Raw genomic sequence first — 26,999 nt, forward strand, 5'->3', positions numbered from 1 at the left:
GTAGCAACCACAACTGCTGTAAGATGTTTAACTGGAGCTGCTGTTGCTGCATGAGCTGCTGCTGTTGCTCCAGAAGACAGACCTACTTCGCCTCCATGCTAACAACTACCACCGTTTACCATGTCACCAAAGTGTTGTAACAGCAACCGGAACGATCACGGGGTTGCCGAGAACGAAGTACGGCAGGACCAAATGGGATCAGCCTGTGAACAAACAAACAACGGGAAAGGATGGACACAAACAACGATGGACGACTGAGCACAACCTTACGAACAACAACACGCAAGAAGCAACAGGGTAACAAGCGACAACCTAACGAATCCACGTCTACTCGTACATGGAAACAAAGTAAAGTAAATATATAATTATTGTGATCATTTTATAGCTTCTGTTACTGCTAATAACTAGACACCAGTGCCTAAGAGCTTTAATTTGTATGCTAAAGCACTGAAGATGATTGTTATGTGATTGAAAATCGATTTTGCTGTTAATAAATCATCAGAATTATGGTCAATGCTGACCTTCTTTCTAATTTTTTTATCCCTGTAATGAACTGGCCTGCACAGAGTCCTGACCTGAGTCCTACAGAACACCTTTGGGATGTTTTGGAACACCAACTTCGTGCCAGGCCTTACCAACCGACATCGATACCTCTCCTCAGTGCAGCACTCCATGAAGAATGGGCTGCCATTCCCGAAGAAACCTTCCAGCACCTGATTGCACGCATGCCCGTGAGAGTGGAAGCTGTCATCAAGGCTGAAGTCAGACCAAAACGATATTGAATTCCAGCATTACCTATGAAGGGTGCCATGAACTTGTAAGTCATTTTCAGCCAAGTGTCTGAATACTTTTGACCACATAGTGTATATCATTATCATTGGTACACGGACATAGTAGTCGGAGGCCACTGGTAGAGGTGAGTCGGATACCAACAGCTGAAGTGATTTTACATTTGCCTACTACAGAAATTCATGTGATTGGCCAGGATATCAGTAGGGCTCTTACTTCAGGCACATTGGTGATGTTAAACTTGGAGATTTGTTGTTATCTTACATTTGTTAATAGAGTGAGGTTACTAAATTTGTGGTTCTGTATAATAAATCTGCATCATCGTGATCAATTCACAGCGTACTTGAATGCGTTAATTTTGTTAATTGCACAGTGCAACAAATTTGAACTTTGTGTCTTGCCGCAAGATAGTTTTTATGTCCTCTTTACTAATCACATACATTGATTGTGAAAATAAAATTTGAAATGTTCCATCACATACCAGTTTTTCTGGAAATGATACGTCAGATATACCGCTTTCGAGAAACTTGGAAATGACTCGGTAACAATACAGGAGGAATCTGTAGTTGATTAATATACAGATCATGTAACAAAAGTAATTGTTTGACAATGAGAACAATAAATTTTTTGACCACACAGAAGGGGAAGGAAAAGAACTGGAGAGGTGTAGGAAAAGGGGTAGATTTTGGTAAAGTCACCCATAATCGCTGGTCAGGGAAGACTTACCAGATTGGATGAGAAGGAAAGACTGATTGTTGGGGACAGCACCAGATGAAATTTGAAAATCTGAAAATATTCAAATCTCATCTGGTGCAATCCCCAAGAATCAGTCTTTTCTTCTCATCCTGTCTGATAAGTCTCCCCTGACCCACAGTTTTCCTAAATCTACCCCTTTTCCTAGACCTCTCAAGTCCTTTTCCCTCACCCATCTTCCTTCCCCTCCAACCCTTCTGCCTGTAAAGGAGCCATTGGCTCCAAACGCTTGCCTAATTATAATCTTCTTTTATATGTGTGTGTTCTGCCATCACTTGGTAAGGAGATTTTTTATCCATCTGATTACATGAAAAGTAATTGTTTGTATTACAAAACATAAAATAAGATGAAAATAGTATGAGTAAGCTGAATAAAGCTTGAAATGTGCCTACAAGTTAGAAACTTTCCTTGGAAAGTTTCTGTTTGTAGGTAGATGGTGAAACTTCTTGTAGAAGCATTCAGAAGTAATCCGTCAAATGCTTGGCGATCATATTCCCGTATATCGTCTTTCCATGGCAGCGATATATTAGTGACATTGCTCACCATGTTCATCACTCACATCTCCGAGATTAGGTGGGGTGATATCAAGATGGAAATCAAGAAAATGTAATTTCAGAGACATTTCTCAGACATTATGTTTCTCAAGAAATTGTAGAATACATCTTTAAAAACAAGCCAAGCTGACTTCCCAGTATCTGTCAGCAACTGTTCAAAGGTACATCTTTCATTAAGTCTTGGATCTGAGACCAAAGAAAATTCCTTCTTTAATTTTTGCAGTGCTAATCACAGGAAATTTATAGAATTGAAAACCCCAGCCAAATTTGTTGAATGCTTTCACAAAATTGTTCAAAAGCCCAATTTCAGATGAAGTGGTGCTAACAGCACACTGTCTTTGTCAACAAAGGATTCATGCAACAGATTTTTTTAATCGGGATTGAAAATTTCTCTCAAACGCCACTCTTTGACTGCACAGTGGTGTTTCCTTGACCTACCATCCCAGTGACACAAGAAACAGCAATTATGATTTTGTATAACCAGTCTGCATTCCCTGAACTAGTCCCAGAACTTTGAGATCACCACAGATTTCCATTTGTGATTCAAATATTCAGTATATTTCAGGAATATAATCATGCTTTTCTAGATTTCCTTTAAGTGAACGGGCCACTTGTATCGTAGGTTTCTCATTTCCCTTATGTAAGAGAACAGCTTTCAGACTACTCTTAGAGGAATTTATAAATAGGTGCCATTTTTCAGGATTGTGAATCATCCCAAATTTTGTTAGCAGCCCATTTATGTCATTACAGTATACCAAACCCTCTGTCATTGAGAAAAAGTGGAAAGATCAAGCTGTTGTTTACGGAATGTGATAGTAGTGTTTGGTTGTAACAGTTCTTTTCTTGAAGGTGAGACCCAAGTAATTCTGCTTGCCTCTTCGAAAGATTTAGATCTCTTACAAGATCATTCAGTTCTGCCTTGACAGTGGTTGTGGTTGTAGCCATGCTGCAGATGGCATTTACTCGAGATCTTCATGATCTGTTGGTTTGTCACTACCACAGTCTGTTTCATCTTGCAGTGCTCATTCTGTTGGTGGTTTTGGAACTGGGCGAGAATCAGAATGTGGAACAGGACGATTTGCAGACTACAAATTTGTACGAGAAATTGTGTGCTTTGATTTACTTGAGATTACAAAAGTAGCAATCTGTAATGTGGTCTCTAGGTTCCTCCGCAACTGTATTATGGCAAATGGCATAGATGGGTGGGTTACATGCAGCCAGCCTCATAAATAGCAGGAGCAACGTGAACAACAATTCGTGTACTTTTGATTCAAAATAAAATTCAATGGCTTTTTCACGATTGTTGCAATGGGATGTCTCTGAGACTTAGTTGTAAACTTGCCACACATGTAACAGAAAACATTTTGTGAATTAACACACTTCCTACACTTTGGTGAATATAAGAAAAACAAGAGTACACCAAAACAGCATTCTTCACGTTAGCAGGTGTACACATGTCAGACGTCGATACAGTGTGATCTCATAGTGAGATAGTCGATGGTCGATGGTCGATACTTGATAGCAGATTGACTCCTGCAACTGCGACTTCCCTTTACCTGCTCCAGCTGGCTATCTCCCTCTCCCCTCTCTACTCCCACCACTACAGAATAGTATTTCTAAAATAGCAGAATGTGATAAGCGCCACAACAACATAATTATAATGCAGCTGAGCAGAGAAAAAATTGCATTTGCAGAAGAAAGTTTTGGTGATAGTGAACATTGATTGTCATCACAGCACTGAACTACATGCCAACCACATACTTTTTGTTCTGCGCAAATTTCATTATCACACTATGTTATTGTTCAAGAGATGAGGAACAAACTTTGCTGCAGTTTGTCCCATGTCCAACTGATCTGCTAAAAAGCATGATCTTGGAATGTTACTCACCTTCCACAACTCATAACCACCTTTAGAGTGTTTTAATCAATCAATTTTGTACTTGATTTAAACATTGCTCACCAAAAGCCATATTTGGCATTTACCTTCTTCAAATTAACAGTATCATAACTCACAAGCACATTTGCCTGTGGTGTAATGAAAGCATTGAAAACTATGAGACATGTGCTGAGTGAGATTGCACATTGGTGAGACAATGAGCTCATGTTTTGGAGTACACCTTGTCAAGTCCCCATCCGGCCATCCAGATTTAGCTTTTCTTAGAATACTTAAGGCAAATGCTGTGATGGTTTCTTTGAAAGAACACAACAGATTTCACTCCCTAATCCATGCTTGTTCTCTGTTTCTGACAACCTTGCCAAGGGAGGGGGGATGGACATTAAACCCTAACCTTCCTTCCTTCTTTCTTTCTTTTATGAGACACACACACTCACAAAGATATTACATTATAGAGTTTTAATGAAATACATGCAAAGAGGCACGTCGTGACAGTGGTTAGTACTGCTAATGGACTGAATAGGATATTATTAATTTTGGAAGTTTTAGGCAGTACTGAATTTGCAAGATTTGTGGTGACATATAATTGCGTACAGCATGTAAGTTCTAAATTTGTGAAATTTGAGAAAACACACAGAAAATTGAATTCTTCAGATTTTTCTAAGATGTTGTGCCCCCTGAAGTTATTATTTATTCTTATCAGTGCAAGATAAATGCTAAATCATTAACTAGTGTCATTTCATTAAAATGGTAGATATTATTTTAAATATAAAAGTTCTTTCTTTTTCATGTTCCGCCTTTTACGGACACTGAAAGTTAGTTGAACATTCAAAATGCTGAGCTGAGAGGAGATTGAGTTTCACATACTGATATATGTTTTCCCTGATCACTCTATCACCTTTTTTACCCATTACTCAGTCACGTTTGATGCTTACTTCATCAACCATCTGCACTCCTGATTGTGAATAATCTTACACGCAACTGCAACTCACTGATTCAGTAACTGTTTTTACCCTTATAAGCCTCATTGATTTGGTAAAGAACCTCTTCTGTTGTCATGTTTGTGCATTCAGAAAACAAAGCATCAATGTTGTATGAATTATTATTGATCTCTTTTAAATATTTCTACATTGTAATCTCTGCTTCCTTTTGCTTGGTGTAGACAAACCGTACATCATCAGATCACATCCTCATAAGAAAGACTCCATTAGGCTTATCTTTAGAAAAAATGTGAAACATGATAATCTGTTTTGTTGAAGTGATAACCTCAATCAAATTGATTTTTGTGTTCATTTTTAGGTATATGAAAGTGCCAACTGGAAATACAGGAGTATACGATCCAACTGAGATTCATAATCGTGGTCAGCTAAAGAGGCATATGTGGCACTGTATGATTTATCTGTGCTACTTCCTCGTGGCCTTTTTTATATATTTATATTGGTAAGAAATGCATTATTTCATTAGCAGTACAACTTAGTAATATACCCAAAAGAGGAAAATTACATATGATGGTATAGTTTATTGGTACTCACATTAAATTCAAGTGATTAAAAGCAATGCAACCACCAGCAGAAAACTTACTCCTGTATTTCACAAAGTGGAAGTCCTCATACTTAAAAATAAAAGATGAATAATAAACAATTGAACATAAGTATCCAAATAAGTACGCATCAACACACACACACACACACACACACACACACACACACTGCTTTTATTTGGCAGTCTCTCTCGTTGTAGATATTTATAAACATGATTAACCCTTGTGCTGCCGTGGGTGTGTATACACGTCCTGCTACACTGTGTCCTAGATGGTGTGGACATGTATATGCGCACCACTTGGGTTTTCCTACAGTGCTATGGATATCTGCAGAATGTGAAGAGGACATCATCAGCAGCAGAAGAGTTAATTTGTGTTTATTTTGTTTCTCTTTTATCACCAATGTGTTTCTAAACTTTTGGTATTTTAATATGGAAACAAATACAGACTTTTTACATCATAGAAGGGACCTAAAAATACGTATTTCAGATATGTGTGTCTCTGAAATCAGGCAAAGAATTTTGCAGAAACAGACATATTCAAACAATGTAAACTCCTGGTAGGAATATCAACAATGTAGGAAAAGAGACATTGCTTCTTACCATAAAGAAGACACATCAGGTCACGTGACTGCTAACTCCAGCATCTTTGGCTGGAATGCCGATTATTGACACTTTTGAAAATAGGATATATATGGATTATATTCCATTCAGCAAAGACAAGTAGATTTCAGTTATCACGATTTCCTTTTAGTGCTAAACCTTATGACAAAATCACAGATGTTTGCACTAAAGCTGTTCAGGTCAGTATGAAGACACAAAAATTGGAAATTGTTTTCTTAAGACAGTTGTGACGTACAAAAATGTTAGTGTAAAGCTACGTGTTTTTTTTTTAAAAAAAGGTTGAGTTCCATCCTAAATCTTTGTTATAAGAAGTAAAGCAAACATGAGAATTGTTGCTCTTTCATTGTGTCTGAATATGCAAACATTACTTTTAGTGCCAGTAGGCGGGATGCATGAATCCAGTCAGAAGACTGATGACAAAGGAAAATTCACTTGAAACTGTCAGATTATAAGGAGAGAGAATGGCCAGTACCTAGCTTCAGTAAACAAAATTCCTAGTGTTGTAGATAGAAACACTTAAAGCAGCAAATTATAAAACATTACTTTTGACCCTTGTATGTTCCTTCTTCGTTAATGACAGGATTATGTGGGGCAAGTTTTGAAAAAGAGGAACAGCAGGCTATTCAGAAAGAGAAACAGCAGGTTATTCAAACTATAAGTTGGGTGGTACTCATCTCTCTTATATATGCTATTAGCCAATTTCAACCAGGCAGTTAAAAACAACACATACACACACTAGTACTAGTGACAGACATGGATAAAACAGAAAATCTTGTGGCAAAGCCACACAGGCATACATAAAGTTTATATCTGATACAAAATGCAAAAACTAATTGATGGGCTAACAGTGATTCATGCTAAATAACAATGCCAAAATACAGATCGTATGGCAGTCAATACATGTTTATTTTACATGTAAGTGTGGAACCAGTACCAAACAACTAAAATCACCTTATATACTATAATACTCATCTTTGTGGCTACTCTCCAATTCACACTGCTTGGCAGAGGTTTCATCCAACTTCTTTCAGACTGTTTCTTTAATGTTCCACTCTTGAATAGCACATGTGGAAAAACAAATACTGAAATCTTTCTCTGTGAGGTCTGATTTCTCTTATTTTATTACAGTCATTGTTCCTCCCTACATAGGTAGGCATCAACAAAATGTATTCACATTTATAGGAGAAAATAGGTGATTGAAATTTCATGAAAAGATCTCAGCACAATGCAAAAGCCCTTGTTTTGATGATTGCCACACCAATTCACTTATCATATTGATGACAATCTCTCCCATATTATGTATTAATGCAAAATGAGCTCCCTTCATTGAAGTTTTTAAATGTCCTCCGTCAATCAATTTCATAAGATTCCCACACAGCACAGCAATACTCTAGCAGAGGATGGACTGCCATAGTGTAGGCAGTTTCTTCATTAGACCTGTTGCATCTTCTAAACATTCTGCCACATTATCTAAGTGATTCCAATTTAAGTTGTTTGTAATTGTAATCTCTAGGTATTTAGTCAAATTTACACTCTAAAGATTTCTGTGACTTTTGCATAGCTGAAATTTAATGGATTCCATTTAATATTCATGTGGGTGACCACACACTCTTTAGAGTCAATTGCTACTTTTTGCGTCATACAGATATCTTGTCTAAATCATTTTGCAATTGGTTTTGACCTTCTGATGAGATCATGGATGATAAATGACAGCATCATTGGCAAACGATCTAAGAGTGCTGCTCAGGTTGTTTCCAGAATCATTTATGTAAATTAGGAATGGAGAGGGCATATAACGCTTTGTTGGGAAAGATCAGATCTCACTTCTGTGTTACTTGATGAGTTTCTGTCAACACTATGAAGTGTGATTTTTCTAACAAGAAATCAGTTCTCCAGCCACACAATTGACACAATACTCCATAAGTGTGCAATTTGTTTAGAAGCTGCTTGTGAGGAATGATGTCAGAAGACATCTGGAAATCTAGAACTGTCGAGTCAGTTTGAGGCCCCCTCTCAGTGGCACTCATTACTTTGTGTAAATAAAGAACTAGTTGTGTTTCACAAGAATAGTATTTTCTGATCAGTGCTGACTGTGTGTCAACAGATCAGTTTCTTTGAGATAATTCATTATATTTGAGTATAGTATATGTTTCAAAGCCCTACTGCAAATTGACGTCAGTGATACGGGTCTCTAATTGAGCAGATTACTTGTATTTCCATTGTTGTGTATGAGCATTATGCCTACAACTTTCACTCTTTAAATACAGATCATTTGTAGTTGTTGTGCGAGTGGTTGTGATTGCTAAGTATTGAGCTGTTTTATCAGCAAACCGTGATAGGAATCTGATTGGTGTATAATCTGGACCAGAAGACTTGCCTTTATTAAGTGATTTAAATTGCTTTACAACACCAAAGGTATCTACTTCTGATTTACTCATGTTCAGAGCTGTTCTTGATTTGAATTCGTTGTCTGTTCTGAAGGAATGCTGACTTAAGTACTATTTTCTTTTCTTGCCATGCAAGAAAATTGTGCTATAACAGAGACAAAGATGGATAATCTTACCCTTTATATACAAATAACTACTACAACCTACATTCATTTGAACATGTTTACTGTTTTCATTTGTAAGTCTTCCTCTACAATTTTTGCCCTCCACATTTCTTTCCAGTACCAAATTGACAATTTCTTGATGCCACAGGATGTGTCCTATTAACAGCTTTTTTTTTTTTTTTTTGATCAAGTTGTGTGATAAATTTCTTTCTTTCTCAGTCAATTCAATATCTCCTCTTTAGTTACACAGTCTACACATCTCGTCTCCAGCATCCTTCCATTTCAGAAGCTAATATTTTCCTCTTATCATCCACATTTCACTTCTGTACACTCCAGACAAAGATCTTCAGAAAACACTGTGTCACACTTACATTTGTATTCGATGTAAACAAATTCTTCTCTTTCATAACTGCTTTTCTTGCTGTAGCCTGTCTGCATTTTATATCCTCTCAACATCAACCATCATCAGTGATTTTCCTTAAAGCATTTATTAATGTTTCTGTCAACAGTTGGAATATTTAGTAGGTGATTAGTTTCGAAACCTAATAGGTTCATTTTCAAGCCTGGCCTACTGAGGCTGCACTGACAGTGCTTGATATTAGTAATAAACATTGAGTGGCAATGCATATATTGTAAATGATTGCAGGATGAATGCCACAATCCACAAATGCATGTTGTTGTTGTTGTTGTGGTCTTCAGTCCTGAGACTCGTTTGATGCAGCTCTTCATGCTACTCTATCCTGTGCAAGCTTCTTCATCTCCCAGTACTTACTCCAGCCTACGTCCTTCTGAATCTGCTTAGCATATTCATCTATTGGTCTCCCTCTACGATTTTTACCCTCCACACTGCCCTCCAATGCTAAATTTGTGATCCTTTGATGCCTCAGAACATGTCCTACAAATCGGTCCCTTCTCCTTGTCAAGTTGTGCCACAAACTCCTCTTCTCCCCAATTCTATTCAATACCTCCTCATTAGTTATGTGATCTACCCATATAATCTTCAGCATTCTTCTAGTCCATGTTTCACTTCCATACATGGCTACACTCCATACAAATTCTTTCAGAAACAACTTCCTGACACCTAAATCTATACTCGATGTTAACAAATTTCTCTTCTTCAGAAACACTTTTCTTGCCATTGCCAGTCTACATTTTATATCCTCTCTACTTCGACCATCATCAGTTATTTTGCTCCCCAAATAGCAAAACTCCTTTACTACTTTAAGTGTCTCATTTCCTAGTCTAATTCCTTCAGCATCACCCGACTTAATTCAACTACATTCCATTATCCTCGTTTTGCTTTTGTTGATGTTCATCAATATATCCTCCTTTCAAGACACTGTCCATTCCATTCAACTGCTCTTCCAAGTCCTTTGCTGTCTCTGACAGAATTACAGTGTCATCGGCGAACCTCAAAGTTTTTATTTCTTCTCCATGGATTTTAATACCTACTCCAAATTTTTCTTTTGTTTCCTTTACTGCTTGCTCAATATACAGATTGAATAACATCGGGGAGAGGCTAAAACCCTGTCTCACTCCCTTCCCAACTGCTGCTTCCCTTTCATGTCCCTCGACTCTTATAACTGCCATCTGGCTTCTGTACAAATTGTAAATAGCCTTTTGCTCCCTGTATTTTACCCCTGCCACCTTTAGAATTTGAAGGAGAGTATTCCAGTCAACATTGTCAAAACCTTTCTCTAAGTCTACAAATGCTAGAAACGTAGGTTTGCCTTTCCTTAATCTTTCTTCTAAGGTAAGTCGTAAGGTCAGTATTGCCTCACGTGTTCCAATACTTGTACGGAATCCAAACTGATCTTCACCGAGGTCAGCTTCTACCAGTTTTTCCATTCGTCTGTAAAGAATTCGCGTTAGTATTTTGCAGCTGTGGCTTGTTAAACTGATTGTTCGGTAATTTTCACATCTGTCAACACCTGCTTTCTTTGGGATTGGAATTACTATATTCTTCTTGAAGTCTGAGGGTATTTCGCCTGTCTCATACATATTGCTCACCGGATGGTAGAGTCTTGTCACGACTGGCTCTCCCAAGGCCGTCAGTAGTTCTAATGGAATGTTGTCTACTCCCGGGGCCTTGTTTCTACTCAGGTCTTTCAGTGCTCTGTCAAACTCTTCACGCAGTATTGTATCTGCCATTTCGTCTTCATCTACATTCTCTTCCATTTCCAGAATATTGTCCTCAAGTACATCGCCCTTGTATAGACCCTCTATATACTCCTTCCACCTTTCTGTTTTCCCTTCTTTGGTTAGAACTGGGTTTCCATCTGAGCTCTTGATATTCATATGAGTGGTTCTCTTTTCTCCAAAGGTCTCTTTAAATTTCCTGTATGCAGTATCTATCTTACCCCTAGTGAGATAAGCCTCTACATCCTTACATTTGTCTTCTAGCCATCCCTGCTTACCCATTTTGCACTGCCTGTCGATCTCATTTTTGAGACGTTTGTATTCCTTTTTGCCTGCTTCATTTACTGCATTTTTATATTTTCTCCTTTCATAAATTAAATTCAATATTTCTTCTGTTACCCAAGGATTTCTACTAGCCCTTGTCTTTTTACCTACTTGATCCTCTGCTGCCTTCACTACTTCATCCCTCAGAGGTATCCATTCTTCTTCTACTGTATTTCTTTCCCCCATTTGTGACAATTGTTCCCTTATGCTCTCCCTGAAATTCTGTACTACCTCTGGTTTAACCAGTTTGTCCAGATCCCATCTCCTTAAATTCTCACCTTTTTGCAGTTTCTTCAGTTTTAATCTACAGCTCATAACCAATAGATTGTGGTCAGAGTCCACATCTGCCCCTGGAAATGTCTTACAATTTAATACCTGGTTCCTAAATCTCTGTCTTACCATTATATAATCTATCTGATACCTTCTAGTATTTCCAGGATTCTTCCATGTGTACAACCTTCTTTTATGATTCTTGAACCAAGTGTTAGCTATACATGCTTGTTACCAAGTCAATATCAAACTTGTATTGGTAACAAGCATGTGTGGATTGTGGCATCCATCCTCTAGACATTTATAGAGCGTGTGTTGCTACACAGTGTTTATTATTAAGATCAGGCACTATCAGTGCAGCCTTAGTAGGCCAGTCTTGAAAATCAACCTGTAAGGGTTGGAAACTAGTCGTCTAATAAATATTCCAACTGTTGACAGAACCATTAATAAATGCTTTAAGGAATTTAAATCTAGCTGCTTTTTCCCTGTCAACATAACAATGAAACTGGAGACTCAAGTATTTTGTTGCCTAGATTGCAAAGTTCATGTACTACTTTTATTGTTTCATTGTCTAATATAATTCATTCAGCATCACTTGATTTAATTTAGTTACAATAACCATTTATGGTATAAAAAAGTGAATTTGTGAATACATGATGACATACCACTACAGTTCTAGGAGGAATGAGAAACAATACCTTGCTTTGTTAGAATGTGCCCAAAGAATTACATTTAAGTGCAATAATGTATATAATTTGCACTAAACATCATTTGATACCATTTGGGAAACGATATAAAATGTTTCATATGGTAATTAGCATGAAACATAGTGCCATTGTCACACACAATATGTGACCATGTATGTATCATGAACTGCACACCTCCTATATATCAAAATACAGTATCACCAAGAAATTCATCATGTAACTAAAACCAGAACTACAGTGTAGTCTACTGCATTATACACTGAAGTGAGGGAAGTGACCTATCATATCGGACCTCTTTTTGGTTGCCTCAGTGCAGCAGTGGAAGTCCCCTTAGAAGTATTGAGCCATGCACCCTCTATAGGTGTACATAATTCCGAAAGTGTTGCCGATGCAGGATTTTGTGCACAAACTAATCTCCTAATTGCATCCCATAAATGTTTGATGGGATTTGTGTCCTGTGATCTGGATGGCAAAATCATTTGTTCAAATTTTCCAGAATGTTCTTCAAACCAATCGTGAACAATTGTGGCCCTGTGACATGGCGCATTGCCACATGTAAATCTCATCATTGTTTGGCTGCAAATGGTCTCAAAGTAACTGAACATAACCATATAAAGTCAATGATTGGTTCAGTTGGCCCAGAGGACCCAGTTCATTCCATGTAAACACAGCCCACGCCATTCTGAAGCCACCAGCAACATGCACTTTTCCCCCTGCAGGTTCGGGGGGTAAGAATAGGCCCGCGGTATTCCTGCCTGTCGTAAGAGGCGACTAAAAGGAGTCTCAAATGTTTCGGCTTTAATGTGATGGTCCCCTCTTGGGTTTGACCTCCATTTTTCCAAATTTCCGTTGTTAGTGCGTGCCATTTGGGGAAGGACGCCTTACGTGGTGTTTTTCTATTGGTCCATCATGCACCACCATCTTGCCTGCTACCTGTTGTCGTGTGGCAGGATTTACGCCCAACGTCTTCTGGGTTCCCTCCTTCTCTCTTGTGCGCAATCCCCTTCTTAGCGCCCATGACAACTGTGGACCCTTTCAACACCTAAAATCCAGCACGGTAGCCAGTCCGTTGTGGTGGGGTCGTCATGTACCCTCTTGGTGGTAGCCCCCTGACCACGCAGGGATCGCACTACAGATGCCAGAGCTGTTTCCTCCCCAAGCATGCCAAGGAGTATGTGCCCATCTTGTCTGGGGCACAGGAACTCCGGGCAATGGGATATCAGCCAGGTACCCGTTGCTTTGGCTGGGTGGTGCCCTTGGGGAGAGCCCTCGTTCGGAGTAGGTGGCATCTGGGCGGATGCGGCGCAATGAAGCGCAATAAATCACACCAAGCTGGTGGTCGCACGGCCACCAGCGTTTCTAAGTGAGGCAGAGTTGACTTTGATGCTGCGCAATATGACCCTCAGTCGTTCCCCTCGTTGGCTGCGCCGTGGGAGGGGCGCAGATCTAGTGCCAAGCAGGAGCCTTACGTACCACAATACCTTGTCTGCAGCAGGACTGATGGTGACTCCTTTCTTACGACGAAGCCTCTGTTTTTTGTGGAACACCTGGAGGATAAGTTTGGGGAAGTGGTGGGGTTGTCTAAAATGAGGAATGGGTCCATCCTCCTCAAGACGTCCTCCCCAGCCCAGTCACGAGCGTTGCTCTTGTGTGATAAGCTGGGTGACGTCCCTGTTATCGTCACTCCCCACAGTAGCTTAAATATGGTCCAGGGGATTATTTTCCATCGTGACCTATTGTTACAATCCGACGACGAGCTGAGAGCCAACTTGGAACGACGTGGTGTCCATTTTGTCCGTCGTGTACATAGAGGACCCAAGACTAACAGGGTGGCCACCAGTGGCTTTATCTTGGCCTTTGAGGGTGCTGTATTGCCCAAGAAGGTCAAGGTAATGGTTTACCGTTGTGACGTCAAGCCATACGTCCCTCCCCCGATGCGGTGCTTCCAGTGCTGGAAGTTTGGGCATATGTCCTCCTGTTGCCCATCCAGCGCCACATGTCGAGATTGCGGACGCCCCTCTCATCTCGATTCTCCATGTGCGCCTCCGCCTGTATGTGTCAACTGTGGGGAGCACCACTCTCCATGCTCGCCGGATTGCCCCGTTCTTCATAAGGAGCGGAATATATTGGAATTTAAGACCCTGGACCGGCTTACTTATCGAGAGGCAAAGCTGAAATTTGAAAAGTTGTATCCTGCTTCCCTTCGAACATCTTATGCTGCAGCCACGTTATCATCGCCCTCTCGAGCGGCGGTTGTCGCCTCATCTGTGCCGCCTTCAGTAGGCCCTCGGGGCCATGCATCTCTGTCTGCCCCCCTCGTGTCCGGGGGCAAGCCTTCCTCTGTTGCCCCCTTAGGAGTTGGGGGCAAACCCTCTTCTGTCGCTCCCCCCACACTTACTTCGGGAGTGACATCTGCTCCAAAACCGGGGGGCTCAATCCCTCCCCCTCCTTCTCCGCCGGCGTTGTCTCTGCCGGTTCCTCTCTCGCGGAAGGGGTCCCTCGGGGCTTTCCTTTCCTCCGTTTCTTCTCCTACTCAGCCGGATGTCAGCCAGTGGCTGAAGGTTCCGCCACCTGCTGGTCGTAGGGCTTCTGCATCGTCGTCAGCCTCCGACGCTCCTTCAGAGAAGCTCTCCCAGCCCTCTAACCCTAAGGACAGACGTGAGAAGAAGGAACGGAATGTGTCCAAGAAGAAGAACGTTGCGGCGGTTTCAGTACCGCCTGCTGTAAATAGTTCTGGCTCTGGGGATGAGGTGGAGATCCTCGCCTCTGCCGCGGATCTTGCCTTCACGGAACCCTCGGGGGCCTTTCCCATGGATACAGCTGACTCTCCCCCGGTAGCGGCAGTTGGCTCTGAGGCGCTGTCTGCCTCTTAGTCGCCTTCACGCCCTCCCAGTCCCTTCCTGCTCCCATTCTCCAGTGGAACTGCGGCGGTTATTTCCGCCACCTGCCTGAGCTCCGGATGCTTCTGAGTGTTTCCCCTGTTCTCTGCATTGCTCTGCAGGAAACTTGGTTTCCAGCAATGCAGACCCCCACCCTTCGCGGTTATCGGGGATACTATAAGAACCGTGCTGCCTGTCAACGAGCGTCAGGTGGGGTTTGCCTCTTTGTTCACCACTCTGTCTGTAGCTCGCCAGTACCCCTTCTGACGCCTTTAGAGGCAGTCGCTGCCAGGGTTGAGCTCTCGCCGGCTATTACTGTTTGCTCTGTTTACATTCCTCCAGATGGGGAGCTCCCCCGACATGTCTTGGCTGCGCTGCTGGCTCAACTCCCGCCACCATTGCTGCTTCTGGGCGATTTCAATGCCCGCAACCCTCTATGGGGTGGGACTGTCTCTGATGACCGCGGTCGTGCCGTGGAGCATGTTTTGGCTCAGCTCGACCTTAGCCTCTTGAACACCGGTGCTCTCACGCATTTCAGTGTGGCCCATGGCTCGTTCTCGGCCATCGATCTCTCTCTTTGCAGCCCCGGACTTGTCCCATCCCTCCAATGGAGAGTGCATTCTGACCTGTGTGGTAGTGACCATTTTCCCATCTATTTGTCACTGCCCCAGTGTCATTCTTCTGGGCGCCTGCCCCGCTGGGCTCTCAACAGGGCTGACTGGCTGGCTTTTACTTCCGCTGCCACCATTGCGTCTCCCCCACAGGGTGACACTGATGAGGTGGTCCGTGTCTTGACCACGTCAATCATTTTTGCGGCCGAGGCTGGCATCCCCCGCTCTTCTGCTCTCCCTCGGAGGAAGGCTGTACCCTGGTGGTCGCTGGAGATTGCTGAGGCTATTCGCGACCGTAAGCGGGCTCTCCAGTGTCATAGGCGGCACCCGTCTCTAGAGACCCTCATCGCCTTTAAGAGGCTCCGTGCCTTGGCCCGTCGTCTTATTGCACGGCGTAAGCAGGAGTGCTGGGAGAAGTATGTCTCATCCTTGGGCTCCCGTGTCTCTTCCTCACTCGTGTGGTCCCGGATCCGGCGAATTTATGGATACCGGACCCCTATGGGTGTCCCTGGGATCTCCCTGGATGGCGCTGTTAGCACGGACGCTGCCGCCATTGCTGAATACCTTGCCGCGCACTTTGCTACGAGCTCTGCGACTGCAACTTACCCCCCCGCCTTTCGCTCTCTAAAGGAGCGAGCCAAGCAGCTGCCATTATCATTCCACATGCATCGTTCTGAAAAATACAATGCTCCTTTCAGCGAGAGGGAATTCCTCGTTGCCCTCGCCGATTGCCCTGATACAGCACCAGGACCAGACTGCATCCAAGTGCAGATGCTGAAGCATCTCTCCAGGGACTGCCAGAGACACATCCTCACCATCTTTAACCGCATTTGGAGCTAGGGCGTGTTCCCGTCCCAATGGCAAGAGGGTCTTATTGTCCCCATCTTGAAGCCCGGTGCGGACCCACTGGCGGTGGACAGCTATCGTCCCATTACCCTCACCAACATTTTGTGCTAATTGCTCGAACGTATGGTGGGGTGGCGTTTGTGTTGGGTCCTTGAGTCGCGCGGTCTCCTCGCTCCATCCCAGGGTGGCTTCCGTCGGGGCCGGTCTGCTGTGGACAATTTGGCGCGGCTGGAATCTGCTACCCGTACGGCCTTTGCCCGACGTCAGCATCTTGTTGCTGTATTTTTTGATCTGAGGAAGGCGTATGACGCCACATGGAGGCATCACATCCTTGCTACGTTGCATGAGTGGGGTCTTCGTGGTCAGCTCCCGGCTTTTCTGCAAATCTTTTTATTGCGCCGCTCTTTCCGGGTGCAAGTCAGTGCCGCCTCTAGTTCATCTTATATACAGGAAAATGGGGTCCCGCAGGGCTCAGTGTTGAGCGTCTCCTTATTTCTAGTGGCCATTAATGGTCTGGCTGCAGCTGTGGGGTCGTCGGTGTCTCCTTTGTATGCCGACGACTTCTGCATCTCATTTAGCTCAACGACTACGGGAGTCGCCGAACGCAGGCTGCAAGTAGCCATTCGCAAGGCAGCATCATGGGCTCTGACTCATGGTTTTCAGTTCTCTGCAGCCAAGACTAGAGTTATGCACTTCTGCAGGCGTCGGACGGTCCACCCTCATCCTCAACTTTACCTCGACGGCCACCTACTTGAAGTGGTGGACGCTAGCCGCTTCTTAGGACTCGTCTTTGATGCCCGGCTCACATGGGTTCCTCATATTACTCAGCTGAAGCAAAAGTGCTGGCGGCACCTCAACGCCCTCCGCTCCCTGAGCCACACGTCTTGGGGTGCAGATCGCTGCACGCTGTTGAGATTGTACAGAGCCCTTGTGCAGTCCAGGCTTGATTATGGGAGCCTGGCCTATGGGTCTGCATCGCCCTCAGTGTTGACGTTGTTGGACCCCATACACCACTGTGGGGTTCAGCTTGCAACTGGCGCTTTCCGTACGAGCCCCGTGGATAGTCTACTGGTGGAGGCCGGGGTTCCCCTGCTGTGGATTCGCCGCCATCGACTGCTCGCCGACTATGCTGTCCACGTGCATTGCTCGCCGGGCCATCCCAATCATCGCCTGCTTTTCCCTGCCATGGTCCTCCATCTGCCCGAACGGCGACCTAGGTCTGGGCTTTCCATTGCTGTCCGCGTCCAGTCCCTGCTGTCGGAACTGGGGTCATTCCCTCTTCTGCCTCCCTTCCGGGTCTGTGCACCTACGCCTCCCTGGTGTCTGCCCCGGCCGTCCGTCCGTCTGGACTTGGCACGGGGACCCAAGGACTCGGTTCCGCCTGTGGCCCTCCATCGCCGTTTTTTTCTTGCGCTCCTTGCCTCATTTTCGGGCTGTGAGACTGTCTACACTGATGGTTCCCTGGTTGATGGTCGTACTGCCTCGCTTTTGCTCACGGTGCCCATGTTGAACAGCACTCCTTGCTGGCTGGCTGCAGTATTTTTACTGCAGAGCTGGTGGCCATCTTGCGCGCTCTTGAGCATATGCGTTCCTGCTCAGGTACATCCATCATCATCTGCAGTGACTCCCTGAGCAGCCTCCAGGCTATCGACCGCTGCTATACCTCTTCTCCTCCGGTATCATCTATTCAGGAGTCTGTTTCTGCCATTACCCGCTCTGGTCGTTCGGTGGTCTTTGTTTGGACGCCAGGTCATGTTGGCATCCCGGGGAACAAACGTGTCGACAGGCTGGCCAAAGGGGCGCTCAACGCCCCAGCTTTGGAGATCGGCCTCCCGGCTCGTGATCAGCAGTTGGTGTTGCGTCGTAAGGTGCTTGGGATGTGGAATGATGAGTGGCGTGGCCTGACATCCCCGAATAAACTGCGAGCTGTTAAGGAGTCGACCGATGTATGGCGGTCCTCCCTGCGGGCTTCTCACAGGGACTCTGTCATCCTGTGTCAGCTCCGCAACGGCCATACCTACCTGATGCACGGCAATCTTCTGCATCAGAAGGATCCCCCCCTGTGTCGGTGTGGGTCCCGGCTGACGGTTGCCTACGTTTTGTTGGAGTGTCCCCGACTGTGCACCCTCTGGCAGTCATTTAATCTGCCGGGCACTTTGCCTTTGGTTTTATGCGACGATGCCTCCATGGCTGACGACGTTTTAAATTTTATCCATGGTAGTCCTTTTTATGGTTCCATTTAGGGAGGTCCTGCACCTTTCCCTTTCTGTGTCTCTTGTCCTCGAGTCTCTCATAATTGGTTGCTGTTTTGGTGTGTAGTCGGATGGTTGACTCTTTCCCTTTTTTTTTTGTTCTCGTGGTCAGTCAACCAGTCTCCGGCCATCTTCTTTTCTTCTGTTTCTTTCTGTCTGGTGTTCATCTGTACTCTTCTTGTCTGTAGTGTTTGTTGCCGCATTTGTGTTCTTTCAGTGCCTGGGGGGGAGTCTCCTTCCCCCTGGGTTTTACCTGCTCCGCAAATTTTCGGCTCCCCTGTTTTTGGAATGGGGGACTGATGGCCTTCGCTGTTTAGTCCCCCTTAAACATCCCAACAACCACCACCACCACCACCACCAACATGCATTTTGCCTTGTTGACAACTTGGGTTCACGGCCTCATGGGATGTGTGCCACAGTCAGATCCTACCATCAGCTCTTAATAACTGAAATAAGGACTTGTCTGACCAGACCAAAATTTTCTGGTCATCTAGGGTCGAGCCGATTTGGTCAAAAGCCCAGGAGAGATGATATCAGGCAGTATCGTGCTGTTAGCAAAGGCACTCACGTTGGTCATCTGCTTCCATAGCCCATTAACGCTGAATTTCACTGCACTGTCCTAATGGATATATTTTTCGTATGTCCCCACATTTATTTCTGAAGTTATTTCACGCAGTGTTGCTTGTCCATTAGCATTGACATCTCTTCCCAAACACCATTGCTCTCACTCGTTAAGTGTGTTGTCTGTGGTGAGAGATGGTGCCTGAAATGCGGTATTCTCTGCATACTCTCGGCACTCAGAATATTGAATTCCCTAATGATTTCTGAAATGGAACGTTCCGTGCTGTGTGGCCATAAACATGTCGGAAATACTTTCACGTGAATCAACTGAATACAAATGAAAGCTCCACCAATGCACTACATGTTTATACATTGTGTACATGGTACCACTGCCATCTGTACATCACTACCCCAGGACTTTGGTCATCTTAGTGTAAGTCTGGACACCAGTTGCATAATTTGTTATGTAGTAAATAAAAAATGAATTCTTCATCACAGCTAAAATAGCTTAGCCTTCATGTGGCTATTTAGGAGTATCATCCAAAGATACCACAATAGCCCTTTTGATGTATTCAAGGTCTCTTCACTTTTTGTACATCTTTTGATAGGAAAAACAAAAGTGTGCAGCACGCAAATGCTACATGCATTTTATGTAGCTAACACTGTAATAAGTAACAAAATGTTTCTGCTGATCTTAAATCATTCAAAAATCAAATATTTTTAGAGCAGGTGACAGTAATAAATGCTAGTTATACAACGATAAGGAAAATCAAAAGAAAGAAACAAACACACCAGTAAATATCAGGAGCTGAATGAGAACTCTCTGAAATGTGAAAGAAGTTACCTGCTGAATTGTCATTTCAGTGAATAAGTGAGTCTGAATATTGTGAAGATCAAATACAAATAAAAGGAGTTATGTGTACAGGTTTATCCAAAAATGATTATGGAAAAAAACATTAATTCTTCAGTGAAGTGACGTATGCTTTTGAGAATGGTATCCAACTTCATAAGTTTATTTTTACTTGAGTTTCATACAAGTCTGTATAATATGTACTCATGATAAGAAACACTGTTGCTCAACATCTGGATGTTACAAATGTTGCATATCAGCACTGTGAATTATGTAGCATTTGTCTCCTCAATAGCCAATTTCATCTCAGAGGCATATTCACTTGTTTTCAATTATCCACTGCTCTGCACAACAGAGACTGTTCTTTGAATTGTCTAGTTGTTGTTGCAAAAGGTCAACACACACATAATGTCCTCGACATATGTTAACAAAACTGCTGGATGTTAAATCAGATGATTGCGGAGACCAAAGCATCATTTCCACTTTTCGTGTGGCTGAATGACATTTTGATGCTCATGAACATCTCAATAGAAATGAAGAGAAGTGTCTTCCTGTTGAAGAACCATCCTTATCTTGACATAACTCATTCTGTTAACATGTCGAGGCTGGTGAGGACTCTAAAGGAAAGTAGGGCATTCAGACATATTCAGTTTTGGTGAGTGAATTTATGTTTCATATTGGCACGTAAGTTTTCTGTATTCCACATCTGAAGATTGTTGTAATTGATGTTCCCATTGAGGTGGTGTAGTTTTTGCATCATAGCTGAGCACTGACCAGACAGCAAATCTGTCTTCTTGTAATGGGTTCTGCATTTAATTTCATGAGATAGCACATTCTGCCTTGCCTGTTGGTCTCAAATTCTGGGTGAGCTGCTGTCTGTCTACACAAGTCACTTTCATGGAAGATAAAAAAATCTGCTCACCAAGCAGTGTTGGCGGAATAGACACACAAAAGGATTTGAACGCAATACATGCACAGTTCGTACCTTTCTACTGTCTGCCTTGTAGCTTGTGAGTAACCAAGTTTGTGATTTGTTGGATACAAATGTCCATTGGATTGAAGTGTTGGTAGACAGAAGAGAAAGAAAGGCAGAAACAAGAAAGGTAAAGAGTTCAGCATCCAACTGATAATGATGACATTTGACAAGCAGCAAAAATTTGATTGGGGAATAGATGGAGAAGTAAACCATTCATGTCCTTTTTAATGGAACTATCCTGGAATTTGCCTCATGCAGTTTAGGGACATCATAGGAAACCTAATTCTGAATGGCCAGTTGAGGAAATAAATTGCTGTTGTGCGGAATGTGAGTCCATTGTGCTAATCTTGCTTTATGAAACTGTTTAATCCAATATTATATTCAGTTCCTGTGTGGAGATATTGGTTAAATTGTGTTTAAAAATGTCACTGCACTACCAGAACAGTTCATCAAAAAAACTCTTATTGTGAGACTGCCACATTATAAACAGTTCACTTCTCGTAATGAGTACATGATCTACCACAGATGGGCATGAAATTGATAACGTTTTGGCTGTGATTCCACAGCACTATAGATTGTATACATCATTTCAGTGAAGAATAAACTGTGTTTCCACCGGCAAGAATATGATTTGTGAGTTTCAAAGTTGATTTTTTATGAGTGTAGCCTCGGTTGTGCCACAAAAAATTCTTAATATTTATATTTATTGGTGCATTTATTTTTTTCTTGCAGTCTGATTATCTCCCTGCTGAAAGCAAGCCCGTTTAAAAGGCCAGATGAGGATACTCTGTCAGAAATGTGAAGACTTCTGTTTTACGGAGACTGCCTTTATTTATTTTGTTTAGTGAAGTTCAAATTTGCAGCATGTGCAACTAAAGTGTTGCTTTCAAATATTGGATGTGTGTGATTCCAAGACTCAAAAGACTATTAGCCAGAAAGAACAAAGCTGTCCATTAACAAAAAAAAATAAAATAAACATAAGAACTCAATGTGTATGAATTTAGATTTTTCATGCATTGTTATTATATAAATATGCATTTTGCATATTTCTTACAGTTTTGAGAAATCTCATTACCAACATTGTCAGAAACTGTACAAAAAATTTCTTTGTAATTGTCAATAAAATGATTCATTTTTTAATCAGTATTTTACTCATTGTAAAACTTTGTTTTTTGATTCCATAATGATTATTGTGTGTTATCCTGAAGGTAATTCATCATAACATAAAAATTAAATTAAAACTATAAAATACACTGCCTGCCCCCGCCCCTTCCCCCCCCCCCCCCCCCACACACACACACACACACACACACACACACACACACACACACACACACACACTGTGGGTATGTAAATGATTTAGATTTTCAGTTTTCTGTGACAGGTATATGGCCCCCCAGAGTGCATTAGTGTTGATTGTATTTAGTGTCTTACCAAGAGTGGTATCGTATATAAGAGGTGTAAACAGCTTTAGATCGTGAGTGATTACTGTGAAGGAAATGTGGATGAATCATTCTGGTGTGAAACAGCGTTATCAGCACCTGACTAAATTTGAAATGGGACTTGTTGTGGGTCTCCATTTGGCCAGTTTGTTGAGTCACCATTCAGATGTGACAATGGTTCATTGTTGGGCTGCATGGCAATGTGAGGGCAGGCAGGCGTCGTCAGGGTACTGCTCGACCACATCTGACCACTCCAAGGGAGGGTTGCTGTACTGTGCACCGAGCAGTTGTAACACCCTTACTTCTGTGCCCAGTACCTGAAAACAAGTAATGGAATTCCTGCAACATTCTGTATAACCTCACACCATTGGCCTGAAACTAGCAACAGTTGGACTTGTGACTTACCATCCCACACGTGCGCTGCAATTAATAACACGACATGAATAGTTGCATTTAGGGTGTTGCTGTGACTGGGAAGTATGGAATGCTGATGAATAGCATCACATTTTGTGCAGTGATGAACAGTGGTTCTGCACTACCTGAGACGACACCGTTGGGGGGAGGTACCATTGTTCCAACGTTTTGGAGAAGCAAAACCATGTTACTCCTAACATTGTGGCATAGGGAGCCACTGAGTATGACTTCAGGTCACGACTGATAGTCATTGAGGGAATTACGGCAGCACGACAGTCCCTGTGTGTTACGTCTCGTACGACTGTACGATAATGCCTTTTTTCACATGACAGTGCTCATCCATACATGATCAGTGTGTGTGAACTGTCTGCATGATGTTGATGTACTCCTTTGGTCACCAAGTTCCCGTGATCTCTCCCCTACAGAACAGTGTTGGACCAGTGCAGATGTCAACTTTGTCTTAGGATATAATTCGTATTATTTAAGACATGAAGCATGCCAGGAAATATATAATTATTACTCACTTAAATGACAACGGGGAATTACTATACAATGCTCATAGACAATGGGATATACTCTTAATGGAATGAAGTAAGTGTGTGTGTGTAATTTTTTAATGTTGTGCATATTAGATGTTTTAAAATTGAACATGACTGTGAAATTGTGCTGTTATAAATAATGTCCATCCTCTTTATGTGCGAGCACACTCTAACAAGACAAGGCGACTTGTGGAACAGTGCAGTATGACTGTCGACATTTGTTGCCTCCATACAATGGTTGAGCTAGCTCCCAGGCTGTTGGCACTATGGCTCGAAGTCACTAGCTGTTTGTGCATGTTTGCTCCATTCTGCACGTACCAGTGTTTGACCTAAAAATACATCGGATGTGAACTGAGCCCTAGCCTTAATGGCAAATCAGAAAACTGAGGTTTGAGAAACATTTTTCAGATGAGAAACATGTAATATTTCGTGTTTGTGTGTCACACAGGGGAAGCATGTCTTACAGGGCATGTGAAATTTTCCTTTTGCATCTGGAGGCAAGAAACGCATCTGCAGGGTGGTGGTGTGGGATGGGATAGGGATCACAGCCTACCACAAATGCAGTGAGGGGAGGGGCAGGCTGAGACAGGCCTGGTGCTGGTGCCACTGGGATCCCTCCATTGTTCTGCAGACACGTCGCAGCACTCGTAACACTAGTGCTTAGCAGAGGACATCTGAGTCCTGCGGCATACGTTGTCTCGCATGTTATGTGCGATTGAGCTCATAACCAGCAGCGAGTTCATTTAAATAAAATAACCCTGCTTCAGTGATAATTAAATACAACTCTGACATACTGCTGCACACATGGGGGGGGGGGGGGGGGGGGACAGCGATAATCGTGAAACATTGTAGCCCATTGTTTTAAAACATGTAACCAGCAGGTACCAGTGCAATTTCTGTAAAAAATGAATCTGACACCTCCACAATCTAATTGTTATGTAGCATTAGTATGACTGGTTTAAATATTGTGTGATTTGTTTAAAATAATCAGTTCTGCACCACACTATGTAATGGTAAACTTCTGCACATGCCCCTAGTGTAGCCCAACTGCATTACAGTGCTGTCTACAATTCTTTAAACATTTAATATGTCTAAATTAACTGAAAATGAAATTTAAGAATGTTAACGTGATGAAACTTGAATCCCGAACCTCCTAAAAGCAATGCCAGGCGGCAGTAATGGTGTAGCCTAGTTGTGCTACATTGTTTCCAAACATATTACCTGGTTGTTACTGATGTGTTAGAGTCATTCACACGAGTGTTCTGAGGATTTCAGAGAGTGGGGACATCCTGTGTTAGTCCAGTGGTATGACGGAGCAATGAGGAAATCATTTGCGTGCATCAGACCTGCCCTGGGTGTGGGGGAACCCTCTGTCTTTGCCAAGAACTGTCAAGGGATTTGAGCTAGTTCTACCCTCTTTGATCTGCCAGATTGTAACATCATAGATACCACCATCTTAGATCCCACTGTGATCCATTGCCCTTAGGGGGAAGGATTTTAAATCCTCCATTTCGATAGGATCTTAGTTATTGATAATTTCAAACAGGTTTCCAGTTAGTGTTGGTGGTCTAACATGTAACAGTTCCTCTTGGGCTACTGTTAATTGTGCTATCAGCCAGAGGGATGGGGATTTTGGTAACAGCAGGGTAATAAATAATCCTGGACATCAGGTGCACACCTGTTGTTTCTTGGAGGGGGGGAGGGGGGGGGGTAATCTGGCAACCATTCAGGCCCTGCTAGGTATCTGCGACCAAAAGGACTATTACCCATCCCCAATTTTTTTAATTTCCTGCCTATAGGACAAGTGGCCTAGAGGGCTAGGTGAGGAGAAAAGATGGGGGAGAGGTAAGTGGTGTGTGTGTGTGTGGGGGGGGGGGGGGGGGGGGTTATTGGGAGGGTTGGGAGAGATCTGACAAGAAGTCAGATGGTGCTGAAACTGTCAATTTCCCCCACTATCCTGTGAATGTAGCTTCCATTATAAAGTGCAACATCAGAATTGGTTTCTGAAAGACAAACCAATGGTCATCCAACAGATCTTCGATTTTATTTTCCATTCTTCTGTGTATTGTACTTTTCAGTAAATTGATGCATGAGCTGTTGAATTGACTGTGCGTGGTTGTTGCACTTGCCAGCTCTTGCTGTCTTCCAAATTGTGATGATGATTTTACAGAAGTCTGATGCTGTATCTCCTGCATCATAGATGCCATACACCAATTCAAGTAACCATTTGGTTGAGTCTTCCACCAAAAATTTTATAATGTCTGAAGGAATTTGATCTACCCCTTCTGCCTTATTTGACTGCAAGTCTTTCAAAGCTCTGTTAAATTCTGGCTCTAATACTCCTATTTCTTCTTCTTCGTCTGTCTTGTCATTGGACAACTACCCCGGCCCCTCTTATAGAGGCTTGCAATGCAATCTTACCATTTACCCACTCTCTCATCTTTGTTTAGCAGTGGAATTCCTATTGCACTGTTAATGTTGATGTCCTTGCTCTTAATTTCACCAAAGGTTTTGATTTTTATATGCTGCATCAGCACTTCGAATGATCATTTCTGTTCTTGATTTCCTCCATTTTCCCTGCAGCCATTTCACCTTTGCTTCACTGGACTTGCTATTTATTTATTTCCTAATTGGCTTTTATTGCTGTCTTCCTGTCTATCCCTGAAAATTGTTGTACTCCATTCTCTTGTCAGTTGAAAAATTTTCTGTGTTACCCAAGATTTCTTCTCAGTTTCTTTCCTTGTGCCCATGTTTTTCTGTCCAACTTCTGTGATTTTCCTTTTTAGTGTTGTCGATGCTTTTGAGTTTCGTACCGCAAGAGAGAGGATGTTGTTATGGGTGGCCAGGATCCTATTTCTACAACACAAATGCACGCATGGATTAATAAGGTTCTTTATTTACATGAACATTTACTTTACTTCAACGGAGTCCATGTGCTGTGGTACAAGTTCATCAGTAATACTCCTCTTCTAGATAATTTTGGTAATCTTGCTATTACAAACTTTGTCTCACTGCTAGTCCTGCAATAGGCACTAATCTGGTCACTATGTACTGCCGTAACCTACGACGTGAACTGAGGCCGCTCTGCAAAGATGCTGACGGGCACCAAACTGGAGTGTGAGTTAGTGAGTTATCAAGCCCTCTGGTCAGCGGCAGCAGGCTAAATACATGCTATCGAGAGGGTGTTGGTGGCATGTTGCTTGTTGGTATGTCTCTCTCGTGATACACGCACTTGATCCGACACCTACTATCGACCTTTGCGCCACATCTTTGCCAACCAGTGTGCTGGCGACAGCTTACACCAGTACATTCCTCCCTCTGAAATGCTGTACCATTGTCGTGTAGGGAAGATGCGAATGACAGCAGGGAGGGAGGCAGGATGCTGGATGTAGAGATGAGATGTGAGCTGTTACTGTGGAGGACGGCACACTCCCGACCATACCCCGCCATCTGGCTTGTGAGGCAGCAGGAACATTCTCCAGAAA

At 42.9% G+C, this 26,999-nt stretch overlaps 1 protein-coding gene across 1 annotated transcript in view; it reads left to right on the plus strand.

The window, feature by feature from the left end:
• The window catches only part of LOC124619780 (protein cornichon homolog 4), a 93,474-nt gene extending 71,209 nt beyond the window's left edge, over positions 1-22,265 (plus strand). Inside the window, exons 4-5 of the mRNA XM_047146366.1 lie at positions 5,290-5,430; positions 21,852-22,265. Coding sequence (XP_047002322.1) covers positions 5,290-5,430; positions 21,852-21,921 — 211 coding nt within the window. The 3' untranslated portion in view covers positions 21,922-22,265. The remainder of the gene's footprint in view (positions 1-5,289; positions 5,431-21,851) is intronic.
• Positions 22,266-26,999: the final 4,734 nt, after the last annotated feature.

Source organism: Schistocerca americana, chromosome 6, assembly GCF_021461395.2.
Source record: "Schistocerca americana isolate TAMUIC-IGC-003095 chromosome 6, iqSchAmer2.1, whole genome shotgun sequence".
In the NCBI taxonomy this organism is placed as follows: domain Eukaryota; kingdom Metazoa; phylum Arthropoda; class Insecta; order Orthoptera; family Acrididae; genus Schistocerca; species Schistocerca americana.